Consider the following 17,450-nt stretch of genomic DNA (forward strand, 5'->3'; position numbering starts at 1 on the left):
TGTGTAGATGTGTATATTGACGTGTCGCATTATGTATTGACGTTTAGTATGATATGCTGATGTGTCGCTTGATGTATCAATGTGTAGCATGTTGAGTTGCCCCTGTTTTGATGTGTAGCATTATGTGTTGATGCATACTGTTATGTGTTAATGTGTCATGTGATGTCTCGCATGATGTGTAGAACTGTCCGTTGTCAACGTGTAGCATGACACGTAGCGTTGTGTGTGGACGTGCAGTGTGATGTGTCAGTGTGTCACATGATGTCTTGCATGATGTGTAAAACTGTGCATCGTCAACGTGTAGCATGATACATAGCGCTGTGTGTTGATGCGTCGTGTCGTGTGATGCGTCAACAGACGCGTCAGTTGCTGGAGGAGATGACGGAGCTGCCGGTGATCGTGGAGCTGGCCAGCGACTTCCTGGATCGCAGCACGCCCATCTTCAGGGACGACGTCTGCTTCTTCATCAGTCAGTCAGGTCAGTCCGTCTGTCCTTCCGTCTGTCCTTCCGTCCCTCAGTCAGTGTGGTGTGACTGGTCCATCAGACAGGTCAGTGCATCTGTCCCTCAACTGAACCCTCCATCTGTCAGTGTGGTGGTGTGGCTGGGTCCGTCAGTCAGGTATCATCTGTGACAGTGATATCTGTATGAATGAGACGCATGTTGTATTCATGACACAGTGGTAGGTATCAGAAATGTTGTCGTCTGTTGCAAAGAAATCTGTATGAATGAGATGTACACATGTTATTACTGATAACACAATGCTGAACTGAAAATTTCAAAATCTTCACAGGTGACAAATCTATGATGCAAAGCAGTATACTGACTGGCCCATGGCTGATCAGCTAACAGAAGGACCAGTCAGTTGATCACCTGGCAGACTGATCAACTGTTCATCTAACAGACATAGTAACCAATAGATCACACATTTCTATACATACTCTGCTCAAAGCAAAACTTGTGAATGTCTCAGTATTTAGATATTGATTTTTTTTTTTTAGATTTTTTTTTTTTTAAGTAATCTTTTGGGTGATTGTTCATTTATTCCATTAACTCTTTCACCACCATAGGCAACTTTTTTTGACATTGAGGAGTCTTTAACATTGACATTTTCTCTGCAAATACTTTGTCAGTTGACACCAAATTAGGCATAAAAATAGGAAAAATTCAGTTCTTTCCAGTCATCTTGTTTAAAACAATATTGCACCTCTGGGATGGGCACAAAAAAGTAATAAAAATGAAGCCTAATCATATGCAAACTGCATTTACTTTATATTTTTTGTATTCTCTAAACTTGGCACTTTGATCTGATATTCTGACCCAACAACAAGAGCAGTCATTATTATCATTTTCTGTTCAAACAGGAACTTCTTTTGCTAAGCATGGAAGTTTTATTTATTTTGCAAACGTTTTGGTGCAGATAGCAAAAAAGGGAAATTACTCTGTAAGTGTAATTCATGCTAGGGGACTTAATTTGCTTTAAACTGATCTTTCTCATCTTAAACATTACATTTTGAAATTATACTCAATACATAAAAAGCTTGGATTTTTTTTTTTTTTAAGTGTATCACAAGTGAGTCATGAAGGCCTTGCCTCTCTTGTTCACATTGTAACAATGCTTGACAGCTGCAGCCAGTTTCCCTGCCCATAGAACAATGACTAACCTTTGCCCCGTGACGGAGTTTGAAGTGATCAAGTCCGTTGTGTTGTTTTGACATGAACCGAAGTCTGTGACTAAGAGCATCGTTTCTGAAATATTTGTCGCTGGGGAGCGTTTTTTCACACAGAAACATGGCTGCGAAAGAGTTAAGGTTTTGATCAAATGTTATTGCTAAAAATGTTTTCTTTTAAAACAATTTAAAAAGAATAAAAAAGACTAATCATTTGACCACTAAACTGGTGGGTCAGGCCTTTGACCACCTGACTAAAGGACCAAATGTTATCAATAAAAATGTTTTCATTTAGAATGATTAAACACTGCTCTTTTTTTTTAAACCCAATCATTTGACCACCTAACTGACGGATCAACCCTTTCAGCACCTGACTAATGGACCATTGCTGTACACTGTTCATTTTTAAAAAAAATATTATTTCTTAGATAATTTCATAACTTTTTTCCCCGCATTTTGTCTTATTTCATTATCTATCTGCTTACCTTTTTTTTTCTTTCGCCTTCAATGCCTGACTAAGCGCGTTGGGTTACGCTGCAGGTCAGGCATCTGCTAAGCAGATGTGGTGTAGCGTATATGGATTTGTCCGAACACAGTGACACCTCCTTGAGTAACCGAACTGAACTGTTCACTACAGGAGAGACAGCGGACACCCTGATGGCGCTGCGATACTGCAAGAAGCGGGGAGCGCTGATCGTAGGCATCACCAACGTGGTGGGCAGCAGCATCAGCCGGGACTCAAACTGCGGGGTCCACATCAACGCTGGGCCCGAGATTGGTGTGGCCAGCACTAAGGTGAGGAAAGGTCCCTCTGTGTGTGTGTGTGTGTGTGTGTGTGTGTGTTGATGGGTGTGTGTGTGTGTGTGTGTGTTGTGTGTGTGTGTGTGTTGATGTGTGTGTGTGTGTGTGTTGATGGGTGTGTGTGTGTGTGTGTGTGTTGATGTGTGTGTGTGTGTGTGTGTGAGTGTGTGTGCGTGTGTGTGTGTTGATGGGTGTGTGTGTGTGTATGTGTGTTGATGGGTGTGTGTGTGTGTGTGTGTTGATAGGTGTGTGTGTGTGTGTGTGTGTGTGTGTGTGTGTGTGTGTGTGTGCGTGTGTGTGTGTTGATAGGTGTGTGTGTGGGGGGGGGGGAGTCTTGGGGAGTTATGGAGGGGGGGTTGTGTGTGTGTGGGTGGGGGGGGACTTGAGGGGATATGGGGGGAAGGTGTGGGGAGGGGTTGTGTGTTTGTGTGCATGTGTGCATTTGTGTGTGTGTGTCCGTGTGTGTGTGTGTGTGTGTGTGTGTGCTCTGATTTGGAGTTCTTTTGTTTTGGATGTTCTCTTCTTATTTTGATGCTTTTTCTTTGTTGTCTTGTCTGGTACCATGATGCAGATACACACATTCAAATTTTGTAATGCAAAACCAACCAGGTATTCTTTCTTTCTTTTTCTTTCTTTTTTTTTTTTTTAAATCTGAAAATGAAATGAAATGAAAATGAAAGCAGCACCATGAAAATCTTCCAAGGAAGATGACAAAACGTACAACCCCACTCCACATGTTGATCTGTTGACACACTGGAGACCCACAAAAAAAAAAAAAAAAAAAAAAAAAAAACAGAACGCACAAGATCAATTGAATATTTCAACTTTCTGTCAGTACTGAGACGATTGCACTTGAAATCAGACACTAGAGATCTAGGCATGTTTAATTTGCCCTTGTATAGGTGTGTGTGTGTGTGTTTGTGCATGTATATGCACACTGATGCTTTTCAGGTGTTTCTGTGTTTTTGAAAATCATCTTGTGGGCAGTGATATTTAGTTTGTTTATTATCTGTGATTACACGTCATGATGTGTTCTTTGTTGTTTTTTTATATTGATATAATATATATAATCAGTGCTTTGTTGTGTATGATGATTTTTGTGTGTGTATGAACGTAAGTTACTGTTTGTTTGGATGTCTGTTAAGGGTTATGCATGTAAGTTTTGATTTTAGCGTTCAAATACACGTTTTTTTACTTCAGTTTTTACATTGCATAGTGCAACTGAGTTTGTGTAACACGTAAAGGTGCCACATGAATGTATAAACACTGGGAGGAAAATGGCAGAGTGGTTAAGATGCTTATCTGCCAGTACAGTGGCCATGAGGGTCTTGGTTTGAATCCCAGTCTTGCCGTTTCTCTAAAGTTTGGCTGTAAAGGCAAACTGAGTGTCTGGTCAAAAATTCTGTTGAAGAAAACCACTCTGACAGGTACTTCTTCTTCTGTGTTTGTGGGCTGCAACTCCCACGTTCACTCGTATGCACACGAGTGGGCTTTTACGTGTATGACCGTTTTTACCCCGCCATGTAGGCAGCCATACTCCATTTTCGGGGGTGTGCATGCTGGGAATGTTCTTGTTTCCATAACCCACCAAACGCTGACATGGATTACAGGATCTTTAACGTGCATATTTGATCTTCTGCTTGCATATACACACGAAGGGGGTTCAGGCACTAGCAGGTCTGCACATATGTTGACCTGGGAGATCGTAAAAATCTCCACCCTTTACCCACCAGGCGCCGTCACCGTGATTCGAACCCGGGACCCTCAGATTGACAGTCCAACGCTTTAATCACTCGGCTATTGCGCCCGTCTCTGACAGGTACAAAAACATACAAGCATGCACTCAAGGCCTGACTAGCACTTTGGGTTACGCTGCTGGTCAGGCATTCCAGCAGATGTGGTGTAGCGTATACAGAATTGTCTGAACACAGTAACACCTACTTGAGAAACTTATTTGATTTATTTGTTTGTTTATTTATCAATACATCTTGATACAGCACATATTCTTGTAGCTCTAAACTGAAACTATACAGATATAAATCAGACTCTTACTGTCATTGTCCTTTTCAGGCGTACACCAGTCAGTTTATCTCCCTGGTGATGTTCGGCCTCATGTTCTGTGAGGATCGAATCTCCATGCAGGAGCGCCGCAAGGAGATCATCCAGGGTCTCAAAAACCTCCCAGGTAAAGGGAAATAATACACCTTTCCTCCTTTAACTCATTCTACTCCAGTTATGATTTAACTCGTATCATGATTTCTTCCTCTGTGTATTCTCGTACCAACACATTATTCTACTTTCGTTCATTCTTGCTTGGTACAGTTGGCATTCTAAACTGAACCATTTACAGATTTTGGAAGCATAAAAACGAAGCTTTGTTTGACAAATTAAATCAACAATTCTCCATCGATTTTGGCTGTTTTAGTTAACTACTTTGTTTTTTCTGCAGTGGTTTCATGTAGTGCTGGTCCAAGGGAGTTGTAGCAGGCATCTCGTTGTGGGGTGGAATGAGTTAATCACCTCCCCTCTGTGATTGACAGCCAAGTGGCAGGTCTTTCTGCCAGAACAACCACAACAATGTTCATAGTTTCCAAACAACATGCATGTTTTGTCATAAGCATTCTATTGCGATTGTCAGCATGCCAACAGATGAAGAATGCTTCCAAGCTGTAGTAAATAACAAATGTCAAGTAAAATATGCCAGCAGAACCAGCATCATGAACAATGACTTGGAGGGCGCAGGTTCAAACCCCATCAGAGTGGGTGCTTTTGGCCTGTGGTCAGCTCTTTCCCAGTGCGCTGTGGGTTCAGATGGGAGGGCTGGGACCACACAGTCATGGGTCATCCACTTCAGGGATGTGTCTTTGAAAGTGTTGCTTGAATTTCCTGACCAACACTGCAGGTGTCTGCATCTCTCAGTCTGACTGAAGCCAGGATACGTTATGAGAGTGCAGCCTTGTCAAGTAGTCCCAAGCCTAAACAGACCCCCATGGCAGCATCTACGTCATGCCCATTATCATTCATGATCATCAAAACATATAAAAAAATTAAAAAAACCCAAATTCTATGATACCATTTCAAGAGTTGTGTGTTGTGTGTGTGTACTGTAACAGTAGGTGTTGCTTGGGGTTTTTTTTTCTTGGTTTTTTTTCCCCCCCTGATCTTGGTGTGATCTGGTTTTGGGTGCATGTTTTGTTGTGGAGAGGCTGTTTGCCATGTGTGTGTGGCGGGGTGCTAGCGAGCATCCATATATTCGTGTGTTTGTTTATGCCTTTTGCAGGGATGCGTTTTCTAGAGGGTGTCATAGGTAGGTGGGTGGTTTCCAGCGTTCAGTTTTGTGTTTTCTGGCACATGCTTCCGTGTGTATGCGGGGGAATGGAGGGTGGGGGTGGAGAGGAGTATTGATGGGGGAGGTGGGGAGTGGGGAACGAATATAAAGCGTTTGAGCAGTATTTCTGGAGACGCACGCTGCATAAGTGTCCATTATTGTTATTATTATTACTGTGTGTGACAGAACAAATCAAGGAGGTGCTGAAGATGGACGGACAGATCCTGGCACTGGCCCAAGAGCTGTACCAGCAGAAGTCACTGCTGGTGATGGGCCGCGGCTTCAACTACGCCACCTGTCTGGAGGGAGCCCTCGTGAGTGGACAGTTCTGGCTGTTGTCGTTGCATTGTGTGGTACTGTGATGTGGAGGAGGAATTTTTGTTTAATGTCCCGTTACACATATCGGTGATTGAAGACATTTTGTAAAAGTATTTATGAATACATCTGAGTATTATCGGTTAGAAGGGGTGGGAGATGTGGATGAATGGAGGGTTGGGGGAAACTGGGCAAATGAGGGTAAAAATGTGGGTGAAATTTGGAAGAAAAAAAAACAACAACAACAAAACAACTCTAAATACAGTTACAGGAAATTACTTAAATGACTTCGTAAAAGAGAAGTCGTTAAACTGACAAGCGAAACAACTGATAATGAATGCAAAAAGTCGAAAACATCAACATTCTCAGTCACTTGTGAAGACACACTTTCGTGGTACTGTGATGTATTATATCGTATTGTGTTGCTTTTCATCACAACAGATTTTTCTCTGTGTGAAATTCGCGTCGCTATAGTGCAGTGTCACCCGTATTTTTCTTTGTTCTTTTTTTGTTGTTGTTGTTGTTTTCTTTTTTGTTCACAGTGTTGTTGTCTGTTGTTCAGACTTTTACCATTATCTGTTGTTCACAATGTTGTTGTCTGTTGCTCACGCTGTTATCATTGTCTTTATGTTCACACAATTTCTCTCTCACTCATAAAGGAGTGCTGCTGATAAGCATTGTAAGTTTTCCCCCCAAAGAAAATCAGAGATTTTATATGATGAAGCTGATAAACTTTCATGTAATTTCTTTTCCTCAGAAAATCAAAGACTTGACATGGTGGTGCTTATTCAGCATTCTACGGGGGATTTTTTTCCAGAACAATATCTTAAAAATTGATGTGGTCATACTGATAAACATTGCAACTTTGTTCCTTTTTCCTCACAGAAAATCAAGAGTTGATATCATGTTGGTTTGAATAGGCATTGTAATACCTTTTTATCCCCCCCCCAAAAAAAAAAACAAAAACAAACAGTTGACATGATGATGCTGATATAAATTTGCATTTAATTTTTCCCCCACCAGAAAATTTGTTACAAAAAAACAAACAAAAAACCAACATTGACATGATGATGGTGCTGATAAGCATTGTGATTTGCTTTTTTCCAGAAAATAAAACAAACTGACATGGCAACGCTAAAAATGATATACCGGTATTGATGCCTATAATCATGGTATCTATTTCCCCCACTACCACCACCTTCCCCCCCCCAAACCCCCAGATAATGAAGGAGTTGATATATTGATGCCTATAATCATGATAGCCCCCCCCACACCACCCCCCCCATCCCTCAGAAAATCAATGAGCTGATATATTGATGCCTATAATCATGATACCCATCCCCACACCACCACTACCCCCCCCCCTCAGAAAATCAATGAGCTGATATATTGATGCCTATAATCATGATACCCACCCCCACACCACCACTACCCCCACCCCTCAGAAAATCAATGAGCTGATATATTGATGCCTATAATCATGATACCCCCCCCCCCACCCCTCAGAAAATCAATGAGCTGATATATTGATACCTATAATCATGATACCCACCCCCACCCCACCACCCCACCCCTCAGAAAATCAATGAGCTGATGTATTGATGCCTATAATCATGATACCCCCCCTCAGTTGCATGCAGGTCATGGAGCACCAGAATGTGAATTTTTTTTTTTTTTTCTTTTCCTGGGGGTGCTTTCACACGCTTTCTTCATTGCCCCCCCCCCCCCCCCCCCCCCCCCCCGCCCCCCCCAAAAAAAAAACCACCAAAAACTTTTTTCCTTCTGTTTTCTCTCAGGGTTTGTTTTGTTTTGTTTTTTTCCTTTCTTTTTCTCTCTTTTTTTTTTTTCTTTTCTATAAAACATGTCAGTTTTCGATTGATATGTTGTTTCTAAATGTATTCAAAGTAGTATTCTTGGCCCGAGAGCTTTTAATTATGGTAACTGTTTTACACACCCCCCCCCCGCCCCCCCCCAGAAAATCAAAGAAATGACGTACATGCACCCTGATGGCACCGTGGCCGGAGAGCCTATAATCATAACTTTTTTACCCCACCAGAAAATCAAGGAGCTGACGTACATGCAGTCTGAGGGGATCATGGCCGGAGAGCCTGTAATCATGGTAACTTTTTGAACCCCCCCCCCCCGACCCCCCCCAGAAAATCAAGGAGCTGACATACATGCACTCTGAGGGGATCATGGCCAGAGAGCCTATAATCATGGTAACTTTTTTACCCCCCCCCCCCCCCCCCCCCCCCCGAAAATCAAGGAGCTGACATACATGCAGTCTGAGGGGATCATGGCCAGAGAGCCTGTAATCATGGTAACTTTTTTACCCCCCCAGAAAATCAAGGAGCTGACGTACATGCACTCTGAGGGGATCATGGCCGGAGAGCTGAAGCACGGCCCTTTGGCACTGGTGGACAAGGCCATGCCCGTCCTCATGATGGTGTTGAGGGACAACGTCTTCACAGTCAGTGCTCCGTGTGTGTGTGTGTGTGTGTGTGTGTGTGTCGGTGTGTGTGTGTGTGTGTGTGTGGACAAGGCCATGCCCGTCCTCATGATGGTGTTGAGGGACAACGTCTTCACAGTCAGTGCTCTGTGTGTGTGTGTGTGTGTGTGTGTGTGTGTGTCGGTGTGTGTATGTGTGTGTGTGTGTTGTGTGTGTGTGTGTGTGTGTGTGTGTGGACAAGGCCATGCCTGTACTCATGATGGTGTTGAGGGACAACGTCTTCACAGTCAGTGCTCAGTCTCTCTGTGTGTGTGTGTGTGTGTGTGTGTGTGTGTGTGTGTGTGTGTGTGGACAAGGCCATGCCTGTACTCATGATGGTGTTGAGGGACAACATCTTCACAGTCAGTGCTCAGTCTGTGTGTGTGTGTGTGTGTGTGTGTGTGTGTGTGTGTGTGTGTGTCTGTAGTGGTAGTCTTCAGTTTAACAATCTTTCCACTCCAAGTGATATTAGACTGTGTGTGTGTGTGTAGTGGTAGTCTTCAGTTTAACAATCTTTCCACTCCAAGTGATATTAGACAAGAGAAAAAGAAAAGGGAGGGGGAGGCTATAGGGAGATTGGGGGGGGGGGGTGTGGACTGGGGGAAAAAGTGTGTGTGTGTGCATGTTTGTGTGTGTGTGTGTGTGTGTGTGTGTGTGTGTGTGTGTGCTCAAAATCTTGTTCTGTGCTCCTAATTATGATGTGAATCTTGTTGTGTGCAGAAATGTATGAATGCCTTGAAACAAGTCCAGGCCAGGCATGTAAGTCTACAGCATTTTTTCTTCTGGTCCACTACCATATTGTTGCTGTTGTTGTGTTAGTTGTTCTCTTTTAGCCTTAATGCTATGTCATCTGTCAAGTTTTGAAGGTTGATTATAAGTTCATGCCCAGAACAACTCCTTTCCCATGTGAAATGTATCTGCTGTTCTGTTTGAAGATATATCTGCTGATATTTCTGAGTTCTGATATATTGATTGAATCTTCTGTGTTACAATATGTTTTTCATACTTCTGAGTTACAAAGTATTGCATTGTAATAGAAGGTTCCAAATGTCCATTCCAAGAGCAAGTTCCAAATGTTCATTCCAAGAGAAAGTAAAAAAATAAAAAAAACAAAAAAAAACCCACCTAATTCTCCATGTTCATGTTTCTTTTGACTTGCATGGATAACAACAACAACAACAACAACAAAAAATGAAATGGCATTCAGGTGATGACCAGCGCTTGACATTGTGACATTGTCCATCTGAGTGTACGGTATAAACCTGGGAAGACGGGCACTGTGGGACCCAGGACCACAGCCCTGAGCAACTTGACCTAAAGGCACCAGCCAACTTGTGGTTTAACCCTTTCACTGCCAAGCTCGCATTTATGCACAGGGATGGTAGAAGACCCATGTCACTGAAAGGTGACCATTCATTGGTCTGTTATCCATGAACCTACTGCTCTTAATGTTCGGTGGTAGGAAAGGCCATAATTTCTATACATCGCGGGGGGAATCCCCAGCTGTTCTTAGCCACTGTCTTTTCTGTGTTTGTACCACAAGGGAATTTTGTACTCTAAATTGACTGGCGGTGAAAGGTTTAACTCATTCTACCCCCACAGCCACATGCCTGCTACAACTCCCCTGGACCAGCACTACATGAGACCACTGCAGTATAAAGTAGAATGATTCACTAAAACACCGAAAATAAATGGAGAATTGTTCATTTAATCGGTCAAACTTCTTCTTCTTCTGTGTTCGAGGACTGCAACTCCCACGTTCACTTGTATGTACATGAGTGGGCTTTTACGTGTATGACCGTTTTTACCCCGCCATGTAGGCAGCCATACTCCGTTTTCGGGGATAATCGGTCAAACAAAGCTTCGTTTTCATGCTTCAGGAACATGTAAGTGGCGCAGTTTAGAACGCCAGCTGTACCAAGCAGGAAAAACAAAATCAGATTGGTGTATTGGTGAGTGAATACTCGTACCAGGGGAAGTAATTATGGTATGAGATAACTCATACCTGGAGTAAGAATGAGTTAAAATCAGGTTTCAGTCAGTGATCTATTGTTTGTTTGTGCCCTTGTATGACTGTTTGCGCCAATAGCATGCTGCCACTTTCTAAATGTTGTGCGCGCTTGCATGTGTGTGTGTGTGTGTGTCTCTGTGTGTGCGCATTTGTGTGTGTGTCTGTATGTGTGCGTTTCTGTGTGTGCGCATTTGTGTGTGTGTCTGTATGTGTGCGTTTCTGTGTGTGTAGTATGTCAGGTCAGGTCATTAGATCTGCTACTGGTAACCTGTAATCCAGTACAACCTGTTCAGGGTCGGGTTGCCGACGACTAAACCGGCACTTCCACCGCTCCCTTCTGGGACTGGTGAGGCGGGTGGCTAGACACCCTTATGGAGATCCATAAAAGGGCGTCGGCTCGGGAGAGCCACCGACGGCCATCTAGCTCCACTGTGCTGTGTGCATGCCACACGCAGTTGGCCTCCGGGGTGTGTCTACCCATGTATGCGAAGTCTGGATCCGGCAGAATCTGCGGAAGAAACCTATCGGTTCAACGGAGAGGAAGGCGATTACAGCAACGCACTGTGGAGTGCAGAGAGCAAGATGAGACACCGAAAGGATATCTTGGTCATCCACTGCATCCGTGCTCATCCTCCAGTCGTCTCGACTTGGTCTTGCCACTGGAAATTGGTGGACCCGGACGAGAGAGTGAGGTTGACGTTGCGCAACTCCTCTTCACTTTAAACAAACTCATCGCGCAAGTCATCAGTCATCCAAAATGACCTTTCCAAAATGTGTGTGTGAATGCGTTTGTGTGTGTGTGTGTGTAGGGAGAGCCCATTCTCATCTGCAACACCGGAGACGAGGAGACGGCGTCGCAGGTGAAGAAGTTCATCTCGGTGCCGCCCACCATCGACTGCCTGCAAGGAATCCTGGCCATCATCCCTCTCCAGCTGCTGTCCATGCACATCGCCACGCTGCGCAAGCTGGACGTGAGTGTCCACACCCCTCCCCCTTCCCTCCCGCCTCCCTCTCCGTGTCACTGCGTTTGTCCTGTTCCACTAAAGTTTGCTTTTCTTTCCTTCCCTCCGTGTCACTGTGTTTGTCCTGTTCCACTAAAGTTTGCTTTTCTTTCCTTCCCTCCGTGTCACTGTGTTTGTCCTGTTCCACTAAAGTTTGCTTTTCTTTCCTTCTCTCTCTGTCACTGTGTTTGTCCTGTTCCACTAAAGTTTGCTTTTCTTTCCTTCCCTCTCTGTCACTGTGTTTGTCCTGTTCCACTAAAGTTTGCTTTTCTTTCCTTCCCTCCGTGTCACTGCGTTTGTCCTGTTCCACTAAAGTTTGCTTTTCTTTCCTTCCCTCTCTGTCACTGTGTTTGTCCTGTTCCACTAAAGTTTGCTTTTCTTTCCTTCCCTCTCTGTCACTGTGTTTGTCCTGTTCCACTAAAGTTTGCTTTTCTTTCCTTCCCTCCGTGTCACTGTGTTTGTCCTGTTCCACTAAAGTTTGCTTTTCTTTCCTTCCCTCCGTGTCACTGTGTTTGTCCTGTTCCACTAAAGTTTGCTTTTCTTTCCTTCCCTCTGTGTCACTGTGTTTGTCCTGTTCCACTAAAGTTTGCTTTTCTTTCCTTCCCTCCGTCGCTTTCTTTAAAAGAATGACATCCTTCTCCTTCTTGATGTTATCTTTCTTCTTGGGAAAGCCATCTTTCCCATTTTAATGTTTGCTTTCTTCGGGGCCAAAAAATTGTCACTCAGTTTCCTCAGTGTCACTGTGATTGTCCTGGCCACCAAATGTTTGCTTTCTTCAATGGAAAAGACACCTTTCCCTTTTCTAAATGTCTCTGTCTTTGTCCTGTTCTTCTAATATTTACTTCCTTCAGGGGACAAACATCTTTCCCTTTTCCTCATTGTCCGGTGTTTTTTTTCATTGTCCCCCCCCCAAAGTGTTTGCTTTCTTTGGGGGAAAAAAACATGTTTCCCTTTCTCTCACTGTTACTGTGTTTGTCCTGGCTTTCTTAGGGGGAAAAAAACATGTTTCCCTTTCTCTCACTGTTACTGTGTTTGTCCTGGCTTTCTTGGGGGGGGGGGGGGGGGAACATGTTTCCCTTTCTCTCACTGTTACTGTGTTTGTCCTGGCTTTCTTGGGGGGGGGGAGGGGGGGCCGGGGGGGGACATGTTTCCCTTTCTCTCACTGTCACTGTGTTTGTCCTGGCTTTCTTTTTGTGGAAAAAAACATGTTTCCCTTTCTCTCACTGTTACTGTGTTTGTCCTGGCTTTCTTAGGGGGGAAAAAAAACATGTTTCCCTTTCTCTCACTGTTACTGTGTTTGTCCTGGCTTTCTTAGGGGGGGGGGGGGGGAACATGTTTCCCTTTCTCTCACTGTTACCATGTTTGTCTTAGCCCCCTAGTGCTTGCTTTCCCCCAGGGAAATGTCATCAGCCCTGTTTCACTATTACACTGCAAGCTTTTCTCTCATCTTTCTTCCTTTGCTCTGCTGTCAGCGACACTGACATGACCGTGTTCAGTGTTGGCTGCAAGCTTGGTTGTCAGTCATGTTGTTTTTTTATGTGTGTGTGTGTGTGTGTCTGTGTGTGTGTGTGTGTGTGTGTTGTCGCTGCCTTCACTGCGGGTTTCTATGTCCTGCTGAAGTCTTGCTTTGCGCAGAGCAGAAGTCAGTATACCCTGAGGTGTTGTAGGTTGGAACCTATAGGAGGTGCAGGGGGGTGGGGTGGGGGGCGTGTCTGCCACTGTAGGTTTGGCATCGGTTGCTTGCGACGTTCCAGGCTTTTGTTTGTCATCCTCTTCATCTTGGTAATAAACCCTGCGTCTGGTAGCATGTTCCCTCACTAACATGAGCTTTCTCGCAGCTCTCTGAGAGCACCGCTTGTCAGCCAGCTTTTTGTGTGGAGCAGTTCTCATGCATTCCTGTGCGCTGCTGAGTTAGAGATGCTTGGGGAATGATGGAGGCATAGCGAGTGTCACACCATTAGATTTTGCCCACTGTTCCCGCTCTTGCCACTGTTCCCATTTTAGCCACTGTTCCCATTCTGGCTACTGTTCCCATTCTGACCACTGTTCTCATTCTGGCCACTGTTCCTATTCCGGCTACTGTTCTCATTCTGGCCACTGTTCCTATTCTGGCCACTGTTCTCATTCTGGCCACTGTTCCCATTTTAGCCACTGTTCCCATTCTGGCTACTGTTCCCATTCTGACCACTGCCCTCATTCTGGCCACTGTTCCCATTCTGACTACTGTTCCCATTGCGGCCGCTGTTCTACTTTCAAACTGACCGATGGTGTGGATGTGATGCAACATCACCATGACTGCAGACAGCATGCAGATGCCTTTTCACCTGCATAGCATGCTGACAGTGGCATCATTTGCATTGCTACAGATAGATAAAGAAGTGGGTCAGTTCATTCACAAAGCATGAGTAGAATTGAAGACTAACATTTGTAGAGTCGTAGTCAAAGTAGAACTATTTATTTGAGTGTGGCAGTCACAGTAGATAAAACTATTTATTTTGAGAGTGGTTATCAAAGTAGCAGTAGAACTCTACATTTATGATTTGGTTGTCAAAAGTAGAATTTCTTTTCTTTTCTTTTTTAAACAAAACTTTTTAATGCACACACACACACACACACACACACACACACACACACACACACACACACACACACACACACACAATAAAAGAAAAAGAAGAATAAAAAAAAAAAAAAAAAAAAAAAAACGTAACAAACAACAAATGTCACAGAAGTAATTCATACAGCAGGAGCAATGTAGATCTTCAGTGCATGCAGCATGTCATAATTAACAATGGTTTCAGCAAGACAGTCACGCATACAAGGCACAATCAAGCACAGAGGCAACAGTTCCTTTGGGGAATTCAACACAAATAATGTACACAGACAACAACAACGAAAAAAAAGCAGATTTCTTCATTTGAAAGTGGTGGTCAGCATAGTATCACATCATCAGCTACAATTTATGTTTGAATGATTCTGACTCTGTGGGTTTTCTTTTTTTTTTTGTTTTGGTTTGATTTTTGTTATCGTTTTTTTGTTTGTTTGTTTGTTTCTTATTTTCTTTGTTGTCTTGTCGGAGTACTTCCCCTTGCTTCTCTTTGTTTCTCTGTGAGGTTCATTGATTTCCATGTTCCTTCTTTAGTATATGGACCATCTTCCTTTCATTGCCCGTCATCATTCCATTTTGACAAAACCAACCATTTTCCATTTTGACAAAACCAACCATATTCCATTTTGACAAAACCAACCATATTCCATTTTGACAAAACCACCATATTCCATTTTGACAAAACCAACCATTTTCCATTTTGACAAAACCAATCATATTCCATTTTGACAAAACCAACCATATTCCATTTTGACAAAACCACCATATTCCATTTTGACAAAACCACCATATTCCATTTTGACAAAACCAACCATATTCCATTTTGACAAAACAACCATATTCCATTTTGACAAAACCAACCATATTCCATTTTGACAAAACCACCATATTCCATTTTGAGAAAACCAACCATATTCCATTTTGACAAAACCAACCATATTCCATTTTGACAAAACCAACCATATTCCATTTTGACAAAACCACCATATTCCATTTTGACAAAACCAACCATATTCCATTTTGACAAAACCACCATATTCCATTTTGACAAAACCAACCATATTCCATTTTGACAAAACCAACCATAGAAATTAATTTCAGTGGATGTCAAAATGAAAGACAGGAGAAGGACCAATTTAAATAGATATTTTAATGAAAGACACAATAGGGATCAGTTTAAATGGAGTGATGGCCTAGAGGTAACGCGTCCGCCTAGGAAGCGAGAGAGAATCTGAGCGCGCTGGTTCGAATCATGGCTCAGCCGCCGATATTTTCTCCCCCTCCACTAGACCTTGAGTGGCTAGTCATTCGGATGAGACGATAAACCGAGGTCCCGTGTGCAGCATGCACTTAGCGCACATAAAAGAACCCATGGCAACAAAAGGGTTGTTCCTGGCAAAATTCTGTAGAAAAATCCACTTCGATAGGAAAAACAAATAAAACTACACGCAGGAAAAAATACAAAAAAATTGGATGGCGCTGTAGTATAGCGACGCGCTCTCCCTGGGAAGAGCAGCCCGAATTTCACACAGAGAAATCTGCTGTGATAAAAAGAAATACAAATACAAGTTTAAATGGATATCAAAATAAAAGACATGATAAGGATAAATTTTAATGGAAGAACGGTGGGATTGATGATCGAATGGGAGATTTACGTATGCAGCAGAATTTGTTCAAGCTATTTGTGATTATGGAATGTTCCTCGTCAATGACTGGGGGTATTTTGGGGCCCTGCTCATCTCTTCCTCACAGTCGAATAAGCATTGGCCTCACGAAGAAAAGAGGAATGTTGCAGCCAGATCTGATCCACAGTTTATTTAGAAATGAAAGAAAGTGCAGAGTCAGGCCTGCCATGCAGTCTAGAATAGAACAGAGTTTTTCAGTTTTCAGTTTCTCAAGGAGGCGTCACTGCGTTCAGACAAATCCATATTCACTACACCACATCTGCTAGGCAGATCAGTGCCTAACAGCAGCATAACCCAACACGCTTGTCAGGCCTTGAGTGCATGCTTATATATTTGTGTACCTATTACACTGGATTTCTTTTTACATAATTTTGCCAGAGGACAACACACTCATTGCCGTGGGTTCTTTTTCAGTGCGCCAAGTGCCTGCTGCACACGGGACCTCGGTTTATCATCTCATCCGAAAGACTAGACGCTCAGTTTGATTTTCCAGTCAAACTTGGGAGAAAGGGCGAGAGCGGGATTCGAACCCACACCCTCACGGACTCACTGTATTGGCAGCTGAGCATCTTAACCATTCTGCCACCTTCCTCCCAGAACAGAATAGAATAGAATGTTTTATTGTCATAAAACCATAAGGTTTATAAGAACTGATGCCTATAGTATCATCACTGTCGTCATTGTTCATCATAAATGTTACCCATGTTTCTGGCTGTTTTGGAGAAAGTATAAACTACAGGGCAGACAGAAAGTGAATAGGTTGGTGTGTCAGTGAATCAGTCATCAACAGATATACATAGGAACTGTGTGTGTGTGTGTGTTCGTTCTTTAGTTTAGCGTCTTTTCACTATCAGTGATATTAGTGTGTGTGTGTGTGTGTGCGTGCGTGTTCGCTCTTTAGTTTAGCGTCTTTTCACTATCAGTGATATTAGTGTGTGTGTGTGTGTGCGTGTGTGTGTGTGTGCATGTGTGTATGTATGTGTGTGTGTGTGTGTGTGTGTGTATACATGTATGTGTGTCTGTGTCAATGTGATCAGCTTTGTATTCTAATATTCATGTTACAGACATTTTGTTCCTAATATATCATGTTTTTCACATCTTCTAGGTTGATCATCCAAGGAATCTCGCGAAGAGTGTAACAGTCGAGTGAACAGTGATCACCGGAAAATTGCTTTTTGTGTAAGATATTCTATGGCATTTTGTCTTTTTTTCCTTTTTTTTTTTTTTTTTTTTTTTTTTTTCAAAATCTCACCCCATCCTCCCATCATCCTTTTATCTGTCCTCTGGTATCATCTCTTTCTTCTGCTTTTCTGGTGCGACAAGCGACTGGGAGTCCTGCATCAGGTTTCTGTATGGCCCAAGTGTTGTGTGGAGACACAGTTAGACTTGACTTGGCACAGAGGTTTCAACAGTAACACTAAATCATGGCTGTAACAGTTGTTACTTCTGTCTGGAACAGGTTTGGGTGGCACACACTTTAAACCTGTAGGGTCATGACAGTTTGTTGGATTGATATGTCCACTCAACCTGGGAAAGTTACACAG

General features: G+C 43.1%; 1 protein-coding gene across 4 annotated transcripts in view; it reads left to right on the forward strand.

Moving 5' to 3' along the window:
• Window positions 1-17,450, forward strand: part of LOC143280207 (glutamine--fructose-6-phosphate aminotransferase [isomerizing] 2-like) — a 98,143-nt gene that overhangs the window by 71,933 nt on the left and 8,760 nt on the right. For 3 of the 4 annotated variants that reach the window (XM_076584850.1, XM_076584834.1, XM_076584855.1), the window contains 8 exons: window positions 358-478; window positions 2,307-2,464; window positions 4,541-4,655; window positions 5,985-6,112; window positions 8,455-8,583; window positions 9,322-9,360; window positions 11,422-11,583; window positions 17,012-17,085. In XM_076584850.1, the coding sequence (XP_076440965.1) occupies window positions 358-478; window positions 2,307-2,464; window positions 4,541-4,655; window positions 5,985-6,112; window positions 8,455-8,583; window positions 9,322-9,360; window positions 11,422-11,583; window positions 17,012-17,056 (897 nt within the window). In that variant the 3' untranslated portion in view covers window positions 17,057-17,085. The remainder of the gene's footprint in view (window positions 1-357; window positions 479-2,306; window positions 2,465-4,540; window positions 4,656-5,984; window positions 6,113-8,454; window positions 8,584-9,321; window positions 9,361-11,421; window positions 11,584-17,011; window positions 17,086-17,450) is intronic. The other variant, XM_076584844.1, reaches the window with a different exon arrangement.

Source organism: Babylonia areolata, chromosome 1 (genome assembly GCF_041734735.1).
Source record: "Babylonia areolata isolate BAREFJ2019XMU chromosome 1, ASM4173473v1, whole genome shotgun sequence".
NCBI classification, from domain to species: domain Eukaryota; kingdom Metazoa; phylum Mollusca; class Gastropoda; order Neogastropoda; family Buccinidae; genus Babylonia; species Babylonia areolata.